General features: G+C 45.2%; 2 protein-coding genes across 6 annotated transcripts in view; both read right to left on the reverse strand.

The window, feature by feature from the left end:
• ATRX (ATRX chromatin remodeler) overlaps positions 1-7,561 on the reverse strand; it is a 68,024-nt gene extending 60,463 nt beyond the window's left edge. For 2 of the 3 annotated variants that reach the window (XM_059859382.1, XM_059859381.1), the window contains exon 1: positions 7,356-7,561. In XM_059859382.1, the coding sequence (XP_059715365.1) occupies positions 7,356-7,546 (191 nt within the window). In that variant the 5' untranslated portion in view covers positions 7,547-7,561. The remainder of the gene's footprint in view (positions 1-7,355) is intronic. The other variant, XM_059859384.1, reaches the window with a different exon arrangement.
• Positions 7,562-12,640: 5,079 nt separating this feature from the next.
• Positions 12,641-23,802, reverse strand: MAGT1 (magnesium transporter 1). 3 transcript variants are annotated; one of them, XM_059858975.1, is made up of 10 exons: positions 23,670-23,802; positions 22,366-22,535; positions 21,386-21,503; positions 20,281-20,421; positions 18,907-19,047; positions 18,498-18,587; positions 17,250-17,313; positions 15,568-15,642; positions 15,049-15,139; positions 12,641-14,113 (listed from the first exon to the last, which is right to left on the reverse strand). In XM_059858975.1, the coding sequence occupies exons 1-10, from the start codon at positions 23,760-23,762 to the stop codon at positions 14,098-14,100; spliced, it is 999 nt and encodes a 332-aa protein (XP_059714958.1). In that variant the 5' UTR covers positions 23,763-23,802; the 3' UTR covers positions 12,641-14,097. The 3 variants fall into 3 exon arrangements, with proteins under 3 accessions (XP_059714958.1, XP_059714960.1, XP_059714959.1); XM_059858977.1 differs by lacking the exons at positions 12,641-14,113; positions 15,049-15,139 and having other exon boundaries at positions 15,568-15,784; positions 17,225-17,313; XM_059858976.1 differs by lacking the exons at positions 12,641-14,113; positions 15,049-15,139 and having other exon boundaries at positions 15,568-16,276; positions 17,225-17,313.
• Positions 23,803-24,277: the final 475 nt, after the last annotated feature.

The raw sequence follows: 24,277 nt of genomic DNA on the forward strand, positions 1-24,277 counted from the left end.
AACATCCAGAGTAAGCAAATGACCTCTAAATGAGTCCATAAATAATTAGAATAAATAAAGAGCCAGACAGGTTGTGTCATAATCTAGACATAACAGGCTTCATTCCAAGTGGCTGTCGAGTGCTGTTCCCTGGATGTCCTTACCTGTACCAGCTTTGTGTGGCTAGGTTTTGGTAATAGGGGGCTACAAGTGTGACAAACTTCTGTGCAGAGATGCCAAAGGCTTCCCCCATGGTCAGCTGAGCCAACACCAGCCTGCTCCAAGAGGGACAGACACGCTGCTGGCCAAGGCTGGGCCTATCAGCAGTGCCCATTGTGGCTCTGGGATTATGTATTTGGGAAGGGAAAAACCTGCTGCAAAACAGCAGCTGGGAGAGAGGAGCAAGTGTGTGACAGCAACAGCCCTGCAGACCCTGAGGCCAGGGGAGAAGGAACATCAGGGTCAGAGGAGAGATCCATCTGCAGCCCATGGGGGCCCACAGGAGAGCAGAGGTCCAGCTGCAGCCCATGGAGTGATGCCTTAAGTTTCAGCTTTCATATTTTCCAGATTCTGTACTGCATTAGTTCATAACTCTGAACTTCAGATAAAGTGTTAGCAAGTTCTCCTCACAGCTCAGGCACACAGAACAATCCTTTTCCAGCCCCAGAACCAAGGACACCACTGCAGCTTCAGGCCCAAAAAGTGCAAACAACAGAGAACTGAGGAGAGCAGTCTGGGAGGATGGGACTGCATCCCCTGGAGCTGGAATTGGACAATTAACCCCAAAATGGAAATGGACCAAAACTGATAAAAGTGTGAGAACTGGTGACCCTCGTCCAGCTGGGGTGCAGCCCTGGCAGGGCTCTTGTGCTGCCCAAGGTGTATCCTGTTAATGCCTTTTAATAAATCCCTGCTTTATTCCTTTAACTCTGCCCAGCCTCTGCTCCAGGAGCCTCCCAAGGCATCAGGAGGACCCCACAGCTGCTCAGGGTGATGCCCAAAGGAGGCTGTGAGCCCACAGGAACCCTCTGCTGGAGCAGCCCCTTCCTGAGCCCCGTGGGATGGGAAAGGACCACGATGGATTAGTCTGGGAAGAGCTGCAGCCCATGGGAAGGACCCACATGGGAGAACTCCATGGAGAACCATCTCCCATGGGAGGGACCCCACTCCCTGCACTGCTCACCAGGAGGAGGCAGAGAATGAAGTAAAGTTGAACCTGGGAGAAAGGAAGGGATGGGGAGAAGGTATTTTAACACTGGGGATTTATTTCTCATTACTGAACTCTGATTTTATTGGCAATAAATTCAGCTGATTTCCCCAAGCAGAGTCTGTTTTACCCATGAGGGCACTTGCTGGGTGATGTCCCTGTCCTTTTATCAACCTGAACTTTTCACTGTCCTCTCCCTCCCCTGCCCAGCTGAGGAGGGGCAGTGACACAGTGGGAACCCACCACAACCTCACCCCCTGTGCCAGCTAATGACTGTCCTTCCCCAAAGCAAATCACATCACCTGGGACAAATAAAATGTTAACAAACAGTTTTCACTTGGATCCAACTTGCCACACATTCACATGATCATATTTCTTCTGAAGGCAGGTGAGGTGATGAAAATTCATAACCAGGGCAGTGGAAGGAGCAGCACTGACCACCTCAGCAGCAAACCCAGGACACACTGGACTATCGACTGAAACTGCACTGAAATCCTCGTTCTTGCACTCAGTTTCTGTTTGCTTTCTTAAGACACTTTAAAAGTAGAAGTGGGGAATGTCCCTGTTATTGTCAACATCTGGAACAGTAATTTGAAAGCTGCAATGTCTTTAAACAAACACCTACCAACTTTTACTCTAAACAAGTGTCCCTCATGTGCATTTCAGTGGCTCCTGACAGTGGCATAGGAGTCCTTTCCAGCTTTTATCTATCCCAAAGTTGACAAGATGCTTTTTTTAACCATATGTCTTCCTTAAATTCAACACTTGTCTAAGATTTTTCTATGTTTAAACTTTTCACATAGTTCAAGGCACAAGTTTTTTCAATTCATGTTTACAGCTGCTCCAGATTAAGTCTCAGTCATTTTTCACTTTTGAAATTGAAACTCTGCAGAACAACTATTAAGCAGACAAAATTAAACAATCCTTAGGAAAAATAATTAAAGAAAAATAAAACCAGATGGACTTTTAAACTGCTGGTCTGTAGACTGCCGTCCTCTGCTTCAGACTGTATCCCTGTGTGAACAACAGAAACCCAACAACTCACAGCAAAATTCTCAGTATTTTATTTAGGATGGTGGGAAGAGAGACTACTCCTAAGCCTTGATATAATCAGGCCAGTATTCTGTCACCTGCTAATATTCATAAAAAATTTTCCTGATGAGAAGGGTTAGAATTAGCCCAATTCAAAGAGTTCATTTACAAGGGTAGAGCCTACATTGTTGTTTCACATAAAATATGTCAATATTGTGGCTGAACACACATGAATGAAATAGCTTAAACTTGTGGAAGAGAGTGAAAGAGCAAAAAATGTCCAGTAGGAGTTGTTTTATTTTCTTATCCCAATTTAAAAAATGAAGTGAACACACCATACCAGCCATGTCCAAAGAAACCTACTTCTGTCAGAAAAAATATAAAACCAGAAAATAAAATCAGTCTACCATTATACTACTTCAACAAGTAAAATATGATTTTATAATGTTGGGAAAACAGAGCACTTCATCCCAGTGTTTGTTTTTTAACTCAACAATGATTTTCAGCAGGCAAAAGCAACTTGACACTGTAAGTCCTAGATCAGCTTCATATTTTGGCCCTTCCTTACAGTGATACACCAATTCTGCCAAGCCAAGTGAGGTTTCACACTCAGGATTCACACAATCTGGTTGTGTTGGCATGAAGCAGCTCTGCTGCCCAAGCACACACACCTCACACCCTGCACACACCTGATGCCATCCACACTCAGTGCTCTCCTTCCTCCTCCACTCCACACCAGGGCCCTCTGGAGATCCCTTGGTGCAGCCCTCAGCACAAGCAGAGGCAGTGCCAGGAGGCCACCCAGGACAATGTCCAGCCAGGTTCCAAGTGACTCCACAGCTGGAGGCCCCAGGATCTTTCTGGGTGAGCTGTCTGGGTTTGACCACTATCACAGCAAAGCACTCCTCCTGTGCCAGGAGGAGTTGTACCACACTGAACTGACTGCATCAGACACATCAGAAAATACCTGAACACCAAAGCTCTGACTGAAAAAAGAGGGAGGCATCCAGCACTTCATCAGAGATTATGCACCTAACACTTTGTTAACACACACTCACTTTTTTACTTTGTTTAGAACTGACTTTTAATCCACAGGGGCTTAATCAAGTGATACCTGGTGCAGTTGAAGACACTCGATGATGTGGATGAAGTAATTTTGGAGCTTAAATACAGCATAACAGGTTCAGACAAGTAAACAGAATTATCTTCCTCCAGACACACAAGGGGAATGAGAAAGCAACAGTTCAAAGTCACTAAGAGACCCTTTATTCTGTTCAAGGAAGCTTACAATTTCTGCTCACATGGTGTGAGTTATCACACTTCATTCACTAAGAAGTGAAAACAAAAAACTTTGGTTTTAACCTGTTTCTTTAATGAGATCTTCAAAAAACCCAAACAAGCCACATCATCACAAATCCACAAGGCAAAAGTAAGACAAACAATCTCACTGTTAGGTTGGTTTCAATGCCACACTGAAGTGTAACTTCAATGGTGAAATACCCTGCAAGCTGAGAAAGACTGAAGCTGCTACTTGAAAACCTAAACACAACATTTTCACCCTTATGAGACAAAAATCATGTGAAGTGCACACCTCACTCTGTTGATTCAGGAAAGGAAGCTTAGTCTAGCACACATAACACACAAACCAAGCAGTATTTAAAAGGGGAAGGGAAGGGGGAAGGGGAGGGGGGAGGTCCCATGACCAAGAGCATCAGGGACCCCCAACTCTAAAAGTGCCTTTTGCTTCATTTGCCTTCTGCTCCCTGGAGCTGATCACAGGTTCTCAAGGAAACTTCCTTCAGTACCAACTCTGCTGAGAATCAAAGCCTGGCCCTTCAATTCTCCCACATAATCCCAATCACAGCTGCCACAGCTTTGAGAGCTGTAGCTCATCCAAAGCAAAGGTTTTCATTTTACAAGACAAAAGCCACCTCAGTCTCAAATTTATTGCCTATATTTTAGTCTTGCTTTACATGACAGATGCATTTGCCCAACAAAGCTTCTAGGCTGAACCTCTTACAGCCTACAGTTGGACCCAACAGACAGAAATTTCTACAACTATGCAGCTTTTGGACTTGCAAATGAACTGCTTCAATGGCACTGCAGCTGACATTGGTCAGCAACCTGTGTCATCAAGTTCTTGATTTTTTCCAAGGTTTCACTCCTTTTCTAACAAAAAAAAGCCCAAAAAACCCCCAACACAAATCAATCCATCACCCACCCTGAGTGACAACTACATTTCACCATAGACTGTGAAAGCTTTATGCTCCTCCTTTAGTATATAAATCAGGACACTTCACCTCTTTTAAAGTCAACATAAAACCTTCCACTATATTTCCAACTGAATTTCTACCATTTCTTCTTTCTCCTGCTGCTACACCAAGGGAACAACATGCCACTGACCCATCCATGAACTCATCCATGTCTCCAAATCACCTGCAGGCACCAGCTGAGCTCCAGCAATACCAAATGTGATTTCATGAGGTTCAGCACTATCCTTAGGCTTTCCCTTTAGAAAAACACTTCTGGTAATCCAATTTAAAAAGTACTTGGTCACAGGCTGCAGACATTTGTTTTTATGATGAACACAGCACATTTTAGCATTACTTTGTATTTTCTTTTGGTGAGGTATAGGCACATAAAAAGCAGTCTCTTTTCCACCCTTCAAGCAGAGGGTAAAAGGAGTTAATCTATAAAATTTCTATAGAATTTCTATTTGAAATTCTCAGAAAACTGAGAATTTCAAATCCCACAATGTTAAGGTCACCCTGCTGCAGAATTTGTATTACACACCCCTCTGATGCACCAAATTGTTTCCTAGAAAATTAAGATATCTTCAGTTAAGCTCTATAAAGACCCTAATATAAAGTTTGCAAAGCCCTAACAGACAGAACTGAACAAAACCATAAATAACAAAGTCTCTGCAGAAAATTCCTCTCCCAGAGAATTTCACTTAAGTGCTGCAGATCCTGGTTCTGGGGCACAGCTGGCACTGAAGATGACACAGTTTTGCTCTTCTTCAGGAAGAGCTGAAGAATCTGCCCATGCCCATTCCAGAACAGTGTGGAAGACAGAGAACTTTCACAGTCCCTTTAGGGAATATAGAAGATTGGTGTTGACTTACTTCCAATTATATCATTGTGGCATCAAGTAACACGCCTCAAGCAACCCTGCAATATCACTCAGAACCAAGACATTCAACTGACTCAAAATGCAGTCAATTTAATAAAAACTGTAAAACCAAGTAACCAGCGTCACAATGTGAGGTGAAAAGTCTGGATTAAAAAATCCTCAAGAACTAAGCCTATTTTGCCAACTTTAAAAGAAACAAACAAACTACATTCATTGACTACCAAATAGTGAGGAAAATTCAAAACTTGTTTTCTTTTCCTATTGCTGTGCTTATGTTGTACAATGTATGAATTGGTAGGAACAGGTCAGGTCACTGTGACAAGGATTCCTCCCCTTGAAAAGGAAAGGACAAAAAAAAAATAAAAAGAAGTTTTTGGTGCAAAAGTTATTGAGGCATCTTTATAAATATTTACAAAGGCAGCACTTAAAAGTTTCTTAGGAGATTACTCCAGTTTTTGTAATTCTAAATTTCTCATTTGGAACATGGAAGACCCCTAGAATCTTAACATTGAATAAAAGTACTCTTGTAACAAAAGTTTAAAACTTCTCTGGGAGCAGACAAGTATGGATTGATGATTTTCCTCTGAAACACTGTAAGCCAATGTTCCCCAAGTGCTGGGAATAGCTTTTCCATCCAAATTCAGTTTTCTGCACATCTTCCCAAGAACTGTAAGAGTGATCCCCCAGTCCTTTATTTCTGCTCACCTCTGACATGGACAAACTGCAGAGGGTGAAGTGACACAAACACAGGCAACTGACAGCCAACAGCACTGGTGGCAAATGGGAACAGAAGAGGAAGACAGGGTGTGTTTTTCTTCTTCATTTCCTTCTCTCCACCTCCAGTTTTAGGAAGAACTGGACTGGACAATAAGGTAAAGCCCATGCAATGGCCAGTGCCATGTGTGACACTGCAGTGCCACGTCCAGCTCCTGGCACAGAGCTGGTGAGTTACAAACTGCTCCAGAGGAGCTCTACACGGAATGGGAATTGTAACGAACATTTAAACTGAATGAGAACTGAGCTCATGAAAAGAAGGAAAGTTGTAGCATCAAAAAGTTGTTATGCCCATCTATTTAAAAGCAGTGTGTCACTGGGCTGCTTACTCCGTGGGCAGATCCCACCCAAAGACTGCACACGATCTCAAATCACGAATAATCTGAAATAATCCCATTCTCTCTGCAGGTAATCTAAGAATTACATGGAAAATGTCTGAGTTTCTGTATCCTCTTCCCCAAAGCAGCCTCTTGCTAGCAACGCTAATTGTGGCACTAATAACAACACGGGAATATGGAAAGGGTTAAGTATCCCTTCAACTTTTGTCTAAAATTACACAGTTGTTATGAACTACTCAAAATAAGGCGGGAGGTGAAGATACACAAAAATGACCCCAGAAAAACTTTACCCAAGGCTCAGCACTAAAGCCAGAGTGAGGAGCACCGAAGACACAGTGCTGTTTCCCTGTCACGGTTTGCAGACGTGTGCGGGTCAAGCGTGAGGGTGAAGCGACAGCCCCTCATGGCTGGGCACGCGGCCTGAGGGAGATGGACCGGGGGGCTCGGAGCCCTGCGATTCGGACAAAACCGAAAGCGCACAAAGACAACTATTTATTAACACTTTAACATGGCGCCTCTCTCAGCCCGACTTCCCGGGCGTCTGTCGGTTGCTGCCGTTCCGCGTCAGCCCCGCGGCCGCACGGACGGACGGACGGACGGAGCGGCGGCGGCCGATGCCTGCGCCGGGCGCGAGGCGCGGGCGGGGGCCCGGCGCAGCTCCCGCCGCGCTCGCACGTGAGGCGGGGGCCGCCCCCGGGGCCTTCCCGCTGCACGGCGCGGTCCCTCCCGCCCTCCGCGCCGGGCCCGGCCCCGCCGCCCAGGCCGAGCGCGGCGCTGCCCTCCCGCCGCCATCCCGCCTCCCGCCCGTCCCGCCAGGGCTGAGCCGCGCCGGGCCCGGCCCGGCCCCGCCCCACCCCGCGCGGCCGCCGCGGAGTCGCCCGGCCCGGCCGTACCTCACGGGCTCTGCGGTCATGACTCCGCCGCCGCTGCTCGGAGCGGAGCGGCCGCCCGGGCCGGGGCCGCGCTCAGGCGCTGGGCGCAGACAAAGCCACGGCCGCCGCCATCGCCAGCGCCGCCGCCATCTTATCGGAGGGAGCCCGAGGGGACCTGCCTCCTGCCGCCGTCCTCCTCTGCCGCCTCCCATTGGCTCACGGCCGCCCACAGCTATTTTCTGATTGGGCGGCGCCGCGCCGACTGTTGCTAGGGCAGTTTACGTCACCATCCTAACCTTCCCCGCGCTGATTGGCTGGGGCGGGGCTGACGTCACGCTGGCGTCATGGACCGAAGCCCGTGACATCATTTCGTAACAAAGTGCACTGACGCCTATGCCCAGCAGGGGGCCCCAGCGGGCGGCTGCGGCCATGGCGGCGGGAGCCCAGCGCTGACACTGCCGGGGGTGGACAGCGGGGACAGGAGGCGGTGTCACACCAGGACAGGACAGGCAGTGTCACACCGGGACAGGACAGGCGGTGTCACACCGGGACAGGACAGGCGGTGTCACACCGGGATAGGACAGGCAGTGTCACACCGGGACAGGACAGGCAGTGTCACACCGGGATAGGACAGGCAGTGTCACACCGGGACAGGACAGGCGGTGTCACACTGGGACAGGACAGGTGCCCATGTCACACCAGGACAGGACAGGCGCCACCTCATCGCAGGAGAACTGCGGCCTTGGGCCACTCTGCTGCCTTGAGCCAACCACAGCAGGTGAATCACAGCGTTCAGACACGTCACCTTTACCAACAGTAACATGGAGCAGGTGCCCAAACTCCTACCAACAGCACCACAATGACCCTCCTGCTCCATGAGGATCCCCACAACAATTGTCCTGCTCCATGAGGATCCCCAGAACAGCCCTCCTCCTCTGCAAGGATCACCACAACCACTCTCCCCTTCAACAGGATCACCAGAGTGATCCCCCTGATTTGTGGGTCACCAGAATGACCCTCAGCTTCTCCAGGGCTCACCATCCTCACCCTCCTCCTCCTCCATGGGGATCACCAGAATGACCCTCATCCTCTGCAGGAACCAGCCCTGGAACTCCAAGCCCTCAAGCAAGCTTGGGAGCAGAGTTCCCCAAGCACAAAGACAGCAAGACAGGGATAACATAGACCACACACAGACTGAAGGTGAGCAGCCCCAAGAACCCTGCCCAGGGCAGCTTCAGCCCAGCTTGGCTACGATTTCTCCTTCTTGATCAGAAAACTCTCAGATAAGGAAATGCATCACTGGCAGCTACACCTAAGTGTGCCAGGACAATTTTGCTGGTACTAGCAGCTTCTACACTCCGTCAGATGTTAGAAGTTGTGAAAGGAGGAGGACTGGAATGCAGCCCTCTTCAAGGGAAAGTTGTTGCAGGCTTTTGTGAGAAGATGACTGAACTCAGCAGGCTTCACCAGGTTCACCAAAGCCAAGCCCAGTATCACACAGAAACTGAAACAGGTGACAAGCATTAGCCACTTGCTGTAAAGAAAACCAGTTTTGAAAATGGGTATCTTTTTCTGCAGAAACTAAAGCAAAAAAAAAAATTACCTACTCACCTGGTTTCATCAAGCAGTGTATGAAACATGAGAAAATACCCAAGCAAATCACCCCTAACACCAATTTCATTCTGTGATAATAGAATCAACAGCACTTTCACACTTCAGCACATCCCAGCTTACACATCTCCCAGGGAAATTCTCCAAACAGGTCTAAACACAATTTGCTTTAAATGCAACATTTTACTCAAGAGCTGCACCCTGTAACTGCTGAATTCAGTAACAGCAGAGAGCAGATTTAGCAGCAGCTTTGTTACCAAACTCTGTCTCATGCTGGAGAGGACCAAAGCATCACCTGCCTTCTCACACGATATTAGGAGAAAAAAAATCCATATTAACTAACAAACTCCATTAAAAGTTGAAAAAAGCCATTCTAGGTGCTCTGCCACCAGTGAGGTGAAGGAAACAGGAAGCATTACCCAGTCTTAGCTCTGCATTAGGATCCCAACTGTGTGATTAAAATAAGAACACAAATCATTCATTTTCCTCCTCAAGGGATTTAGTCAGCATTACCAACTAATATCCCACTGATTTAGAATAACATAGATTTACTACTATTGCTCTAGTAATATTTTATTCTTTCACTGTTTCCTTGGGGAAGGTATTTGAAAGCAGTTTAAAAACCCAAATTTAATTGCCTCCAGTTCATAACTTTAATATGAAGTCACAGATGTAAAAGGATTCCTACTGTGAGAAAAGGTCGAGATCGAGTAAAAATGGAAATGCTCCCATCTCCCAGCAATTACTCCAGAAGACAAAACCTGAGATTATCATGGAACTGTCAAAAAACAGATTGGAGAAGCACAGAATCTTTTTGTAGGCTGAAATCTGCAGGGAAACACTTCCCATCCAGCAGACCTGCACCCAGTTCATTTCCCCAGCACCAGGACCCTTCCCCCTTGCAGAGCCAGGATTCAGAGCTCAGCTTGCAGGACAAGCCACTGCAGAGTCTCATCACACCCATTGTTTCTCTTCATAATAATAGCAATTAGCTTTCTTAAGTACATATTACCCTACTTTTAAAGAACATGGCCAAAAGACATGTATAGCTATCAATTGACAAGAGGATATTTTAATAGCTTGATGTGCTCCTGACCTAGAAATACAAACTACATATACATCTCTTTCATATTATTATCTGTGATAAAAGTAGCACAATTAATCCAGACCAATAAAAGGCTATGCTTAAACTAATTTTGTAGGAATGATCAAGATCTGAGCTGTTAATTGGAACAGGTTATGTGCAATGAAACTCTCTCAGACAAAAAGCATGATAAAACTGAAAAGAGGTGATGCTCACTCCAGGGCCTGGGTTTGTTCTTTGTGTTGCTGTTGCTGTTGCTGTATTCCCCTCAGGGAAGTCCAAAGGAATGGTGTGGAGTCACTGGAGCAGGGGTTTGTAGTTGAGAATTAAACTTTTCCAGAGAAAACTAGGTCCAACACAGAAACCAAGTGCCAGTACTTTCTTAAATCCTTTGTGAGAATTATTTCTCACAGCAGATGAAAGCACTTTAACTTTTTAAATAATAACTTTATTTTAACTTCTTAAATAATCAGATTTCAGTTTAAGGATTTTTCTATTAAAGAATGGGTATTTTTTTAAAGCAAACTACCACAAACCACTGCCAACAGCCCCCGGAGGAACACTACAGACTGTTCTTCTCTCCCAACCAAGTTTGGCTACAAGTTTCCACAATTTGGCATCATCTGATGTCATGGGCAGCATACTCAAACAAGCAGAAGCCATTCACACACCTGATTTTCTCTGGATGTTCCAAATGTTTGGAAGGTTAAGCTGACTTTCTTCAGTACTTCTAAAACTCTGACTTTGATTTGCTGGGAATCAAAAAATGCCTGCTATGCTTTTATGTTCTGAGGGCTCAGAACAAACCTGGCTGTACATGTGTTTACACTTCCAGTGGTTGTGACCATAGAAGCACCTACATTTTCCTCCTGAAGTCCCTAGGCAGCCATCATCTCATCATATTCCCCAAGCATGGATGGCCACCCCTGCCTTGCCCAGAGGCTGAACTTGTTCTTACCCTCATGACTGAATCTTAACCTCACAGCCATCACCAGCAGGGGATTAATTAAGGTTATTTGCATGAGCACCAAAGACACAGCAGATGCAGAGCTGGGCACATCTTCAACCTTGCTGGAGGACAGGGCAGTTCTGGCCCTGAAGAGCTCATAGAGTAGCTGTAGAAGGCTTAGCTGCAGGAATGACCACTAGGCACCACCATCACAGAATTCCACAATGGTTTGTGTTGGAAGGGACATTAAAGTTCATCCCATGGGCAGGGACACCTTCCACTATCTCAGGCTGCTCCAAGCCCTGTCCAGCCTGGCCTTGGGCACTGCCAGGGATCCAGGGGCAGCCACAGCTTCTCTGGGCACCCTGTGCCAGGGCCTCTTGAAAATCACATTCTGTGCTGAACACTAGAATGGTTTGAAGGCAGGAACAGCCAGTAAATTGTACATAATGCAAACCATTACACAGATTAATCCATTTAAATTTACTGTCTTGCCTTGCACTTAGTGCAGAGAGCTCCCTAAATTATTTCTAGCTACTATTCCAAAATATCTTCTCAATACACCACAGCTTCTTCTCAAAAGCAGAAAAAAGCAGCATTCACTGAGGCCAGCCCCATTACCAAAACCACAGAGTCCATTTTCAGCTGCAGAATACACCATTTCCTCCCTTAATCACAAGTGCTCTCTCACAGTGAGCTTTCAGGGCACTCCTGAGCTATTTAATGATTCCCTTTCTAAAGGAGACATCCTCAGCAGCTCCCAGTTTCCCCACAGCACATCTTGAATGTGTTGCCTTGGCCACCTTTGTTCTGCTGGCCCCAGCTGCGTTGCATTAAGCAGGCAGTGAGCTGCCAGTGCCCCTGGCACCAAGAATCACCCTGGGTACCAACCAGAGCCAGCTGTTACCTCCCAACTGCTGCACAAGTCAAACCTTGCCAGAATTCATCCCCTCTAAACCTGCCACTGGTCCCTGCAAGCACTCCATCTTCTGCTCCACTACCACACCTGTTTCCTTCTCCATGCACTTCAGTTTCAGCCTAGAGAGCAGAAAAACTGTTGGAAAAAAGAAGCATTATTTTCATCTCAGCATGGGGAAAAAAAGAGGAAAATCCCAAAAGCCCAACATCATGGCCACCTCAAGTGAAAGGTAAACATGAATTCAGCATTCACCTGCATGAGGTGTGACTGTTTAAACTTAGGCAATATGGAACTGGATGGTTTTAGAAGGACAGAATAAATTATAAGTGAAAAAGTTTATGGGAAACATTTTACCAGCTGGGCAGGAAAATAAGCCACAGCAGTGCTGAGTTGTTCCAGGCAAATCTACAATGCTAACAAGATTCCACCTCCAGAAACACCAGGAGTTGATCTGTCTAGAACTCCAGGAACCCAAGATTTTCACAGCACAACAGCTGTCAAAGACAAGCCAAAATCATGTAATTGTTATGCTATCAGCTGGCTACATGAGCATCTCTCTAGTGCTGACACTCTGGGATGTAATTCTCCACATAAACACATAGAGGCCACTAATCCAGTCTACTCACCCATACTCAGTTTACTCTCTCTATACAAACAGGCTGTGATTAACATGTTGAAACAACAGTGGAAGAAAAGAGGTTGGCTTGTTTTATGTCAAAATTCAAAAGACACAGGAGCATGGATTAGACTAAAAAGTTTTATTGAATCTTGTCCAAAATGCAGTCAGGCACACAATTAATCCGTTCCACCAAGGCTCATCGTTCTGCATGGCATAGAAAAATGCATCTCAACAAGTTGAAACATCAAACAATGAAATTAGAACATTAAGGCACTTGAGATGTGTATTAATTCAGCAAAACTGCATAAGAATAACATTCTGCTTGGAGTGATACAATCCCTTCTGAGATTCCATTTGAAACATCCAGATTCTGTAACCCCTTGGGAGAGGAGAGGCAGAAGCAGGAGACAGAAGTCTCTCTGCCTATGAAACTCTAAGGCCACCAGAGCCTACGGAAGGAAGTGTTACTGAATCAGGCTGCAAAGATTTCCTGTAGCATAACTGCTGAATTGCACAACAGTTTCTGCTGAGGCACAATGTCTTCCACTCAAGAATTCTTAAGGCAAAGTATCTTTGTGAGGTGACAGAACAAAAGGGGAGAGCAAGCAGCACATGCATTCAATTGTAAGGCTATCAAGTGTGTCCTGGGGTAACAACGTTTATCCCAGGAGCAGACATCTCTGCCCAAAGGATAAAAATGTGGAGAAAACAAGTGGAGAATGCAAGAACTTACACAGTGACCAGAAATCTGGTATCTGTTGGTTTGCCAGGGCTCTAGGCGGTAACATGAAAGCCAATTAGCAACTCTGAATTCATGCAACACATAGATAGTTACATTTGTACTTTTGGTTCATATTTTTAAGAGTGTGAGTGTTGGCCAGTCTAAGAATTCTTTTTCCAGCTTTGAGTCAAAGTTGACAACTTAAACATTGCCGTTTCAGCATTTGGCAAAGAAAGATTTAACTAATTAATAACTGTTCAACATGTTGAAAACTTCCCCGTCATCTGTGAAACACCCTCTTGCATCATACAGCAGTTGAGAACTTTTCTCAAAAATGAGACACAGCTCTAGGATTTGCACATTCCACACTGGAACCTGGAGCATGCTCCAAGGGTTGCACACAGGCTGAAGGAAAAGATTTCCAGGTACATGAAGCTGTTTCCTCAACCATGAAAAGGCACGACAGAGAAGCTGCTGTCACCTGCTATGCACAAACAGGAAATAAGGTGATAATTCAAGGGAAAAAAAACAAAACCATGGTAAACAGATTATCCAAATGAATTGAAAGTACCATTTCTAGTTAGTCCATGGAAATGTAGTTTTAAGCATTATGTTCTGAATTTTGCTATAAGTAGAGCTGCTTAAGAAGATGTAAAGCTTATGAAAGAGATTGCATCTTAACACTCTGTGTCCTTCAGAGCAAACTGCTTGCTGTATTTAAGGCACTACATTGTCTTTGGTTCAGTGTTTTACTGTCTCAGTGTAAGCAGAGGTAGCACAAACCACACACGTTGAGCTCCTCATTCCACCACATCCAAGTTCAGAGCCACCACCTTCCTGATGTTACAGACTGGAATCCTTTAGCTCATTAGGAAACTGGAAAAAAGCAAAATAACAAACATTAATTTTGTAAGAAACAAAGGTGTGCAACATTCCACTTAGCTTTTATAAATGCCAAGAAAATCAGAGTGAGAAATGGGCCTGATGCTGCTACAACAAAAGTTGTAAAAAAAAAAAAAAAAAAAAACACTTAAAAATGAGTTTCTAATAACTCAAAACCAAAGGCAAGCACATCTTCCATTCAATAACATCAGCAGGAATACCTAAGACCATTGCAGAAACCAGAATAAAAGCTGACTAATTATTAAACAGGGAATAATTTCAGCTGTCTTTTGCTCTTGAGAAAAGTCTTCATAAAATAACAGGGTTTATTATTTATATATTTTTAAATGAGAACGCATTTCTTATAGAGAAGGCATAATATCTGTCTGTGGGTTTAGCTTTATAGACAAATTCAGCTCATTGCAGATGGTGAAATCATTAGAAACTGGTCCTTTAACATGTACTTATTGCTTCAAAATGCAGAAAAACTAGCAAACACACCCTAGGTATCTGTGCCAGTCAGACATACAGAAGTGGTCAACTAACAGCATTGGACTCCTTACACAAGCCATCCCCAAATGCAGGCAGCTTTAAAGCATCAGGCATCCTCCCTGCTCTCACAAAGAAGGATTAATAATGAAGATGTACAAATATGGAAGAGAGAAAAATAGAGGGAAAAAATACATTTGTTGGCAGTATAAACTGGCTGAGATATTCTGAAAATGGAAGTATTTTATAACATGCAATGCCATGAAAAGTAGAGTTTGCTTTGGTTAGATTGAAAAATCACAATATCCATGAAACACTCTTATTTCTGGAGTATATCAACCAATATTGCTACTCTGAGAAACCAGTGGAGCATTTTTAGAGGAGAATTTCCTGCCAAATGAGCCAGCAGAGCAGGGGCTGCAGGGCCCAGGCTGCCATACCTGTAGGGGTAGCCGTGGTACTTGGATCTGAAGACAGACAGCAGCCAGCTGAAGAACAGCACCACCAAGCCAATGCCAGCAATGCACATTACTGCAAGAGATGCACAGGGAGAGGCTGAGATGGGACAGCTGCCCCTGCAAACACCCCAGGGACTCAGGTCTCCAAAGCCTTCTGCAATGTTTACAGATTTGGTCAGATGAGGGTTCTACTCATGTCATTGAAAAATACAAAATTAACACCAATTTTACATCAATTTTATATAAATGCTTTGACAAAAAATCCCTTCTTCTCCCTCCTACTAGCAAAACATTACAAAGCATCTTTATCTCTCTCCATCTGCCAAAAGCATTTATCTTACAGTTTGCTAAGCAACTCCAAAAACTGCCAAAAATCCAAATGATTCTGTCAGCTTAGAGGTGGGGAGTGAACAAAGCCCCCCAGTGCACCATTTCTGTGAAATGGTGTATCAAACCTCACTGAATATGCCTTTGCTCAGAGAGCAAACTGTCAGTACTTACTTTTTCTTTTCCCCACATCCATGTCAGAAGTAGCAGCTTCGTGGAGAAGGACCATTCCTAAAGTAACTCCACCATCTACAAATGCTGTTTAAGGCTAACCAACAAAGTACAATAGACTCAAAACAACACTCCTGATCCCCTAAATTCAGTTCCCACACCATACCTGGGGCATTAAAACTCACTGGAAAAATCAAACACTTCCCAGACAAATCAGCAACTATGGGGAAAAAAAAGAAAAACTGAAAGACATTCATAATGTCAGCTTTTAAGAGAAAATAAATGCAAAGTTTAAAATATAAACTGGAAAGTCTTCAGGCAAAATGAAAAATATGCATTTATTATCTCAGCTTGCAATGCAGCAGCATTCCTTCCCAGAGAGTTTGGTCCACTCCTACTGCTATTCTCCACTGGAAAATCCCCAAATGAATTCAGCTTCTGCATTCACTCAGCCAAGAGAACAATAAAACACATGCAGTATTTAATCCAACATCCAAGGCTGTCTTTCAAGTGGCAATATTTCTTTTCTAATTCTTCAAATTTAAAAAAAATAAAGATTGTAAAATTAAAGTAGCACAGACAACACAAAAGGCCTGATATTTGCCAAGAATGAATCCTTGCAAATCAAAGTAGTGAATCCAGTGGAATGAAAGACAGACTTCCCAAAGATTTCATTCCATTTCACTACTAATGTCCAGTCCCAAGTCTCCTCCTGAAAGGAAAAATTCTCATCACTGACTGCATTAGGACCATCAGGAATCTTTCAATTTCAGACACAGCTCACCTTCAGCACAGGAGGAAAGTGACTTGAACCCACAGAAACCTCACCAAATTTAGTAATTTAAAATGTCTCCAGCAATAGGTGGGTTGGGTCTGATGGACAGCAATAACACAAATAAATATCAACAAAAAGTTTCTACTTTGAATTTGACCAAGTGGATCAAAAATACAGTAATAGAAAAAGATCCGAAGTTTTCATACAAGTGCCTGTTTTAAATTTAAAAGAATAAATAGAAGAAAAGGTCCTGAATAAAAAATAAAGGAATGCTCACACAGGTGACAAGACACAGAAGAAAAGCTCCAGCCAGGAATGACGAAAGTTACGAATGGTGGATCAGAAACATACATGTGGGAATAGAAAAACAGAACTTTGAATTTTAAGGTATTCTTAAGACCCCAAAGAAGCATTTTTTATACAAATGAGAAAAGTAAAAGCTCCCAATCTGAAAATTTCCACTTGCCTTTCTTGACAGCATGGCAAAATCCTGCATCACTAGACTAGTAGGAACAAATGGTAAGATGATAAAAAGATAAGCAAAGAAATAAAAGATCAGTGACAGAAGAATGAATTCAACACCAAAGCAAGAAATAAGTGACATTGAAAAGAGACATGCACAGAGGAACAGGGAGTATCCTGAAGAATCTTCTGATTCCACAGAGATCCACAATTTTAGTGATGTATTCAGCCTGGTACTTAAACAAGAAGGTGAGAAAGCAGTAAATATTTTTCTACTCAAAGATCAGAGGCACAGGAAAAGCACAGTTGGCAGTGCAGAAAGGTTTTACAAGCTTCTGCTTCAGTGTTAGGTGGCAATTAAAGCCATGACAAAGCACCACAGAAAAGGCAGCAGCATTTGCTGACTAAAAATCTGTCACCAACCACATGCCTCTCCCAGGAAGGATACTGAACAGCAGAACTATATGTGTTTCTGCCACAAACTGGGCTTGGCTGCTTCCATGGATATAATTCTGTAAGAGACAAAGAGTAACTAGATTTAGAAAAGACTGGAGACATAATTAACAACAGCTATAGAGCCTGGAACTGGGGTTTGCATTGGTTTTTTTTTTTTAAAGGAAAGAGCAGAAGTTGGAGCATGAACAATTTCAGCTGTTGATCACAGATTTTTGGGGGAGCTTCAACAGAAGCAAAGATCCTTCTTCTATTACCATGCACAGTCAGCCTCAGATTATACAGCAAGAGCAAGTGCAGCTACAGCCTTTGTGGGCCAGATTCTCAATCCAGCTGAGCAAAATACCACAAGATTAGCCCCTCCTGCACCCTAATGGGATCCAAATCTGACCCATTCCCTGACTGAGATTCTTAGGTTGTGTACACTGCTGCTTAGCTTAGGGGCAATCCCTTCAATCTGTGCATGAACCTGACTCAGTTGGCTCCAGAACCAAACATTTGGAATCTTTTTCACTTCTGGCTTAACAGAAAAATTGAAATTTGTGAAAAAATATCGTTTTTTAATCCCTATGGGACACCCTATTATGGCTATGATGCTGTATCTAAATAGGAAAAAAAAGTTTTATCCACTTTCTACAGAAGAATACAGAGGGCCTGACCCATCTAACCAGGCCCAAAAGGACATTTCATCAAATTAATTCCCTGAGTAAAAATATGAAAAAAGCCAGTATGTGATGTGTAAGCACCTGAGCAGATGCAATGCTCTCTGAACACTGTGACAACTCTCACAGTGCATCTCATTCTATGTTATCAATGGAGCAGTATATTTCAAATAATGTTAAAGAAATTTTTCCCAAGAAAGAGGCTTCATAAATCTGAGGTCACTAGCTATTAATTTACCTCAGGAATCTTGAGGAAAGATGGTTTTACATGAAGTCATAAGATGAGTGTGTGGGTTAACAAGACCAGGTTAAAACATAATTGCCAGGCTCAGCAACAGGAATTTCAGCATCTAAGACTGAACCTATAAATACCTTTATTGTGCTGTAAGCAATTTAGAACCATCACATCTCTTCACCATTTGAGATACAACACAGGTGTAAGACATGTTGATTTGCCTTGCTCACTGCAGGAGAGGTTGGTCTCACCCACAAAGAGAGAAGCCAAAAGCAGAATTTGCACTCTGGTTTGTCTCTTAGTATCAGCCTTATTCTGCAGAAAAGAAAGTGAAGGCAACACTCACCACTTGTCCCGTATGGGGATTCTTATGAGCATAGGGGGGGCCTCTGATGTGGTTCCACATCTGGCCTGATGTCATTGCTAACACAAAACACTGAAAAGGAAAGAAGGAATGTTATTTAATAAGGATTCTCTTTTACTTTTAATTTAACCTGATATTTTTTCACTTCATACCAAAATATACTGGTTTGGAACACAGGCTAAGAATTGTCCCACACTCTCTTTGTACAAAAGGCATTCAGTGAGCTGAAGGGACTAAGATCATATAATGTTATCAATCTATGAAAAAGCAAAACTAACTGTACCTCATTTTCCTCTACCAGTTTTAAGAAGCTTGAAATACAGAAGCTTTTGAAAACTTGAACTGCTACAAAAGTCAGTGTTATAGGGAAACAAAAGTCATGGTGACTCACCAGAGCAGCAAAGGCCCAGCCAGTTTTGTTGTAGAGAAAATCCAGATTGCTGCCCCGCAAATACACGAGGCCTCCGATGACAGCCAGCAGCAGCCCCAGCATCAAGGGCCCAGCATAGTTTGGTGGCCTTATCACACGGATCTGAGCAGAGCACAGGGGAATTATTTTCTCTCAGTAGGATTAGACATCATACCTGCGCTCCTGCTGAAAAACCCACAACACATTGAGTGGAAAAACTATGGCACACACATGTTTTCTAGGTAATAAATCTGACTCAGGAGGTAAGCAACGCTTCTTCCACCAGTACTGTAACTTCAGTTTTACCCTGTTCAATAATTTAGAGATTGTTTTCCTTCCACAGGAACAGACAGCGAGAAGGAAGAACATGAGTTTTACCATCTTCTCAAATACAGCATTACACAAAACACCAGCACAGAGACTGTAAGGAAATTCCAAGATGCAGTCATGAGTCTGAACTAGATTTTGTAGATGAGCTCTGTAGAGAAGCTCAGGAGGCACAGAACACAAGTGACGTTTCCCAGCTGGCCCTGCACAGGGGGTGCAGAGGGAAGGGGTGCTGGCCCTGCACAGGGGGTGCAGAGGGAAGGGGTGCTGGCCCTGCACAGGGGGTGCAGAGGGAAGGGGTGCTGGCCCTGCACAGGGGGTGCAGAGGGAAGGCGTGCTGGCCCTGCACAGGGGGTGCAGAGGGAAGGGGTGCTGGCCCTGCACAGGGGGTGCAGAGGGAAGGGGTGCTGGCCCTGCACAGGGGGTGCAGAGGGAAGGGGTGCTGGCCCTGCACAGGGGGTGCAGAGGGAAGGGGTGCTGGCCCTGCACAGGGGGTGCAGAGGGAAGGGGTGCTGGCCCTGCACAGGGGGTGCAGAGGGAAGGGGTGCTGGCCCTGCACAGGGGGTGCTGGCCCTGCACAGGGGGTGCTGGCCCTGCACAGGGGGTGCAGAGGGAAGGCGTGCTGGCCTTGCACAGGGGGTGCAGAGGGAAGGGGTGCTGGCCTTGCACAGGGGGTGCAGAGGGAAGGGGTGCTGGCCCTGCACAGGGGGTGCAGAGGGAAGGGGTGCTGACCTTGCACAGGGGGTGCAGAGGGAAGGGGTGCTGGCCTTGCACAGGGGGTGCAGAGGGAAGGGGTGCTGGCCTTGCACAGGGGGTGCAGAGGGAAGGGGTGCTGGCCCTGCACAGGGGGTGCAGAGGGAAGGGGTGCTGGCCCTGCACAGGGGGTGCAGAGGGAAGGGGTGCTGGCCCTGCACAGGGGGTGCTGGCCCTGCACAGGGGGTGCAGAGGGAAGGGGTGCTGGCCCTGCACAGGGGGTGCTGGCCCTGCACAGGGAAGGGGTGCTGACTCTGCTCAGGTGTCTGTACTCACGTGGACGTCTGTCCTGTCGGCCACCCAGCGCGCCAGCTGCTCCGCCGCGAAGCCACGCACCTGCAGCTCGTAGGTGTCCCCCCGCTTGGGCTTCCCCTTGGCAGGGAAGTTAATGAAAGTGGGGGCAGAATTCATGTTCAGCTGCAGGGAGAGAGTTCACAGAAGATATAGCTTATGAAAGGACTATTTAGTGACACAATTCTATGCCATTTCTGGCTTGCAATGTTGTTACTGAATCAGCAAAGTTAGCTCTTTGATTCAATGGCCGTGACTTTAAAAAAAACCCAGAAGACAGCACACAGCTTGCATTTCTGTATGTCATGCACATTTTTCCGACTCTGTTTTTTCTCCAAATACTAGTTTTGATAAACCTGCAAAATAACAATTTATGATTCTAAAATATGGCATCCTAGGAAGGCCATAGCTTGATGAATGCATTTTTAATGTAACACTAAGGAAAAAATTAAAAATTAAAGAGTAATAAAAAGACATCTCTCTTCAACTTTCCAGTTCAAAAGCTTCCATTTAATAAAGTATCACTGCCTAAACTGTGTGGCTGTTAAATAGAGATTAGTACCTCTTAAAAAAAATAGTTAACATCTGCAAGACTGTAATGAACTATTAATGTGACTTACAATTCCAAGTGTACATGGAATGTTCTCACAGCTGGAGAACAAAAAAAAATGTGGTCACACAATGTTAATAGAAAAGAAAAATGGCTGGGTACTTGAAAAGAAATACCAAAAGCCTAATTTATCATTCTCTAGTAATCTAAAAATTGTAATAGCTGCTCCTAATGACATCAGTGCTTTCTATCTTGCCTCTTCACATACCACAGAATTCCATTAAGAATTACACCATAAGTTATTACAGGAGACAAATCCAGGGAAAAAAGTCAAAGAAACCAATTCACTCCTTGTACCTATTCCACATCTGTCAGTTGTGTTAATATTCTTACCTACATGCTCAAGCCATCTTTCTTTCAAGAGTGACAGCTTTTAACTTTTCATTCCTTTGTTCACTGTTACACTAAATTATTTAACATCTTTACCTTCTTTCCCAAAACCCAAACTAAAACCAGTGTTAGAACAGAAAAAGACATTACCATCTGAAACACGTCTGAGCCTTCATCAAAATCTACCATAGCAAAAAAAATCCTGTTGGTAAATGCACTGGAATACCTCCAGGAGTTTGCCAGAATCTGGTACTCCTCATCAGCTTGCCTGGAAAACACACCAAGTGAGAGGCTGTGTCAGGGGGTTGTCCACAGCACTTGTGCAAGCTGTAAAGCAGCTGAGGGAGCTGTGCCCACCCACCCCATCCATGCGTGCATCCCACACCCACCCCATTAATTTTCTGGAGTTCCAAACAAAGTTTAAGTGTTATTGAACTCATTTAAGAACAGACACTCATCTACCACCAGGGGAAGCATTTGCACCTGCTTTTTTAAATGGGAGGGCAAGATTTGTTGAGTCCACGAACACAAGCTGAGGCAATTTCTAACTGAAAGGTGAACTGGAACTCAGCTACTCATGATTTTCCAGTCCACAGAGCATCAAAGTGTGGCCAGGTGTGCCCTTTCTTCCAGGTCAGAGGGTGGGAAACCAATAATTTCAACGGAGTAGGTATAAAAATCACCCTTACAGACCTCTGCCACCTCCAGATTAATACAGAAAAGCTATAATATGGTTAAGGATCCAGGGTATTGGAATTGTAAATAAGTGCCAAGCAATATATTAAATAAGAACGACATTTAAGCTCCATGGCCAGCAATAATTCTACAAACGTTTATTCAGCAGCTTATGCCTGGAAAGTTGAGCTTTCACTGTGTCTTTCTCCAGTGTAAACACTCATTCTGCAAAGCAGGGATTATTTTAGGAGGGAGATAAAACTGAGGATTATGTTTCCTCACAAACACATTACACACATACTCCCACACATTAGATTGCAAGGACAATCCAACTGTAACTTGCCCATGTTTATTCCTCCCACCTGTGTCAAAGTGCAACCCTGTTCTTAAATTTAGTCTCCTACAAAGCATCAGATGACTTTCAAGTTCTAATTTAGGACTAAAGGAGCTCATACTTGCACACAACACATTGTCTGTGAGGCTGAAGGGCAGTGAACATCACAATCACTGAGTAGTTCCTGGGAGGGGCCTTCACGAGGCGCCGGAATTTGTCTCCATTCATTCGGATCACGGATCTCTTACTGGCCCACTCCATCAGCTGGTTCACTTTTTCTGATAGCACCATCTGAAAATCAGGTCAGAGCAATTGCTGAGTTGTTTTATTTTCTCCCAGTCTCACAGTACAGTCTTAGAAGGTTTCAGCTTTGATACAACAAATATCTGCACTGCTTTCCATAACGCCACCCAGGTGATGTGACAGTTCAGTAAGATTCTGCAAGGCTACAGAAGCATTGGACAGTCATGTTCACATAATTCATTAACTTCAACCACCCAGTAACACACAGAGCTTTAAGCACTCAGCATGACCAGGCTGGTGAAGACCCTCAGCTCAGCAGCCCCTCCTCACAGTAGCTGTAGGATTTCTTTCAGGTGTGCCAACCACCTCCATCCCCCCCACAGCCTTTTTCCTATACTAAGCGCCAAACTCTTTCAGCTTTCAAAAATTGTGGCAGTGGAATCGACACCAGAGATGGAACCAATCTCAACCTCTCATTTTCAGCACTGCTGGAAACAAGGAACCATAATTCAGAATATATTTGAAAAACTCAAGAGTGCTCAACACTAAAATATTCCTTAAAAAGGAGACAATCAGTTCTATAACATTTTAAGAAGAGGCGTTAGTTTGACAAACTCACAAATGTTACATTTATCACAAAGCACCTCTCTACTTATTAACACCCTTCTTCAGATAAATATGCTAGAGGAAATAATCATAAAATAACCTGAATTGGAAGGTTCCTAATGGAAGCATCAAAGGAGCATCAAAGTCCAACTCCTGACCCTGCACAGGACAGCCCCGAAAACCTCGCTATAACAATAATAATAATAAATTATTATTATCTGACTTACGACTGACACAAGTATTCACACTTACATAGAAGGATTTTTCTAAACCCTGCAGGTCAAGTGCGTGGAATTAAGTTGCACCTTAGCGACTAGAACCAAAGACCACTCATCCTCCCCTCCGCAAATCCCATACATTCGGAAGACAACACTCGTACAGTGCTCCTAACAAGAACTGAAGAACCTGGAATCGAGCACCTTCCCTCCGTGCGGGCTCCCCTCAGAGCCGGCCGAACCTCAGGGCGGGGACCCAGGATAAGGCCAGGCCCCCCCGCGGGCCCTGGCCGGTCTTGCCCTCATCCCCCTCAGCGAGAACCCGCCCCGGCGCAGCACGGGGACTCCGGGCGACTCTCACCTCCTTCCGCCTCTGCCCCGCGGCGCCGGGCCCGCCACATCCCGCCAGCAGCAGCAGCGCCAGCGACAGCAGCGGCACCGGCAGCGCCGCCATGGCCACCCCGCTTCGCCCCCCCCGCCCCGCCAGCCGTGAGGCCCCGCCCACGAGACACAGATTGGCGGAAGCGCCGGCTCGAGAGTCCCTGCCGGTCTCCGATTGGCTAAGCCTGTGGGAGAGCGGCGAGCTGGAGCCGTGCCATTGGTGGAGCCCTGAGGGAGGGGCGGGGCGGGCCCTGAGGGAGGGGCGGAGCGGGCCCTGAGGGGTGAAAGTATGGCGGGAGCCCCGTACCCGATGGCAGCTGTGGGGGTACCGGGGTACCTCAGCCGCACCACAGAGCTCATGCGGCTCGAAGGCACCTCTGCAAGTCACCCGAGACAGGGGCTCCCGGCAGGTGACACAGTGTTGCCCGCTACGATACCGGATTCGCTACCCGGTGTGCAACGAGCCAATAATTACACACTCAGATTGATTTATGTCAGAGTTGTGCTAGCCTTGAGTGCTCAGTGGTGTTCCACAAATCAAACACGCCAATTCTCAAAACTTTTTACTGTTTATAGGTTTTAACAAAC

This window comes from Haemorhous mexicanus, chromosome 14 (genome assembly GCF_027477595.1).
Source record: "Haemorhous mexicanus isolate bHaeMex1 chromosome 14, bHaeMex1.pri, whole genome shotgun sequence".
Lineage (NCBI taxonomy): Eukaryota > Metazoa > Chordata > Aves > Passeriformes > Fringillidae > Haemorhous > Haemorhous mexicanus.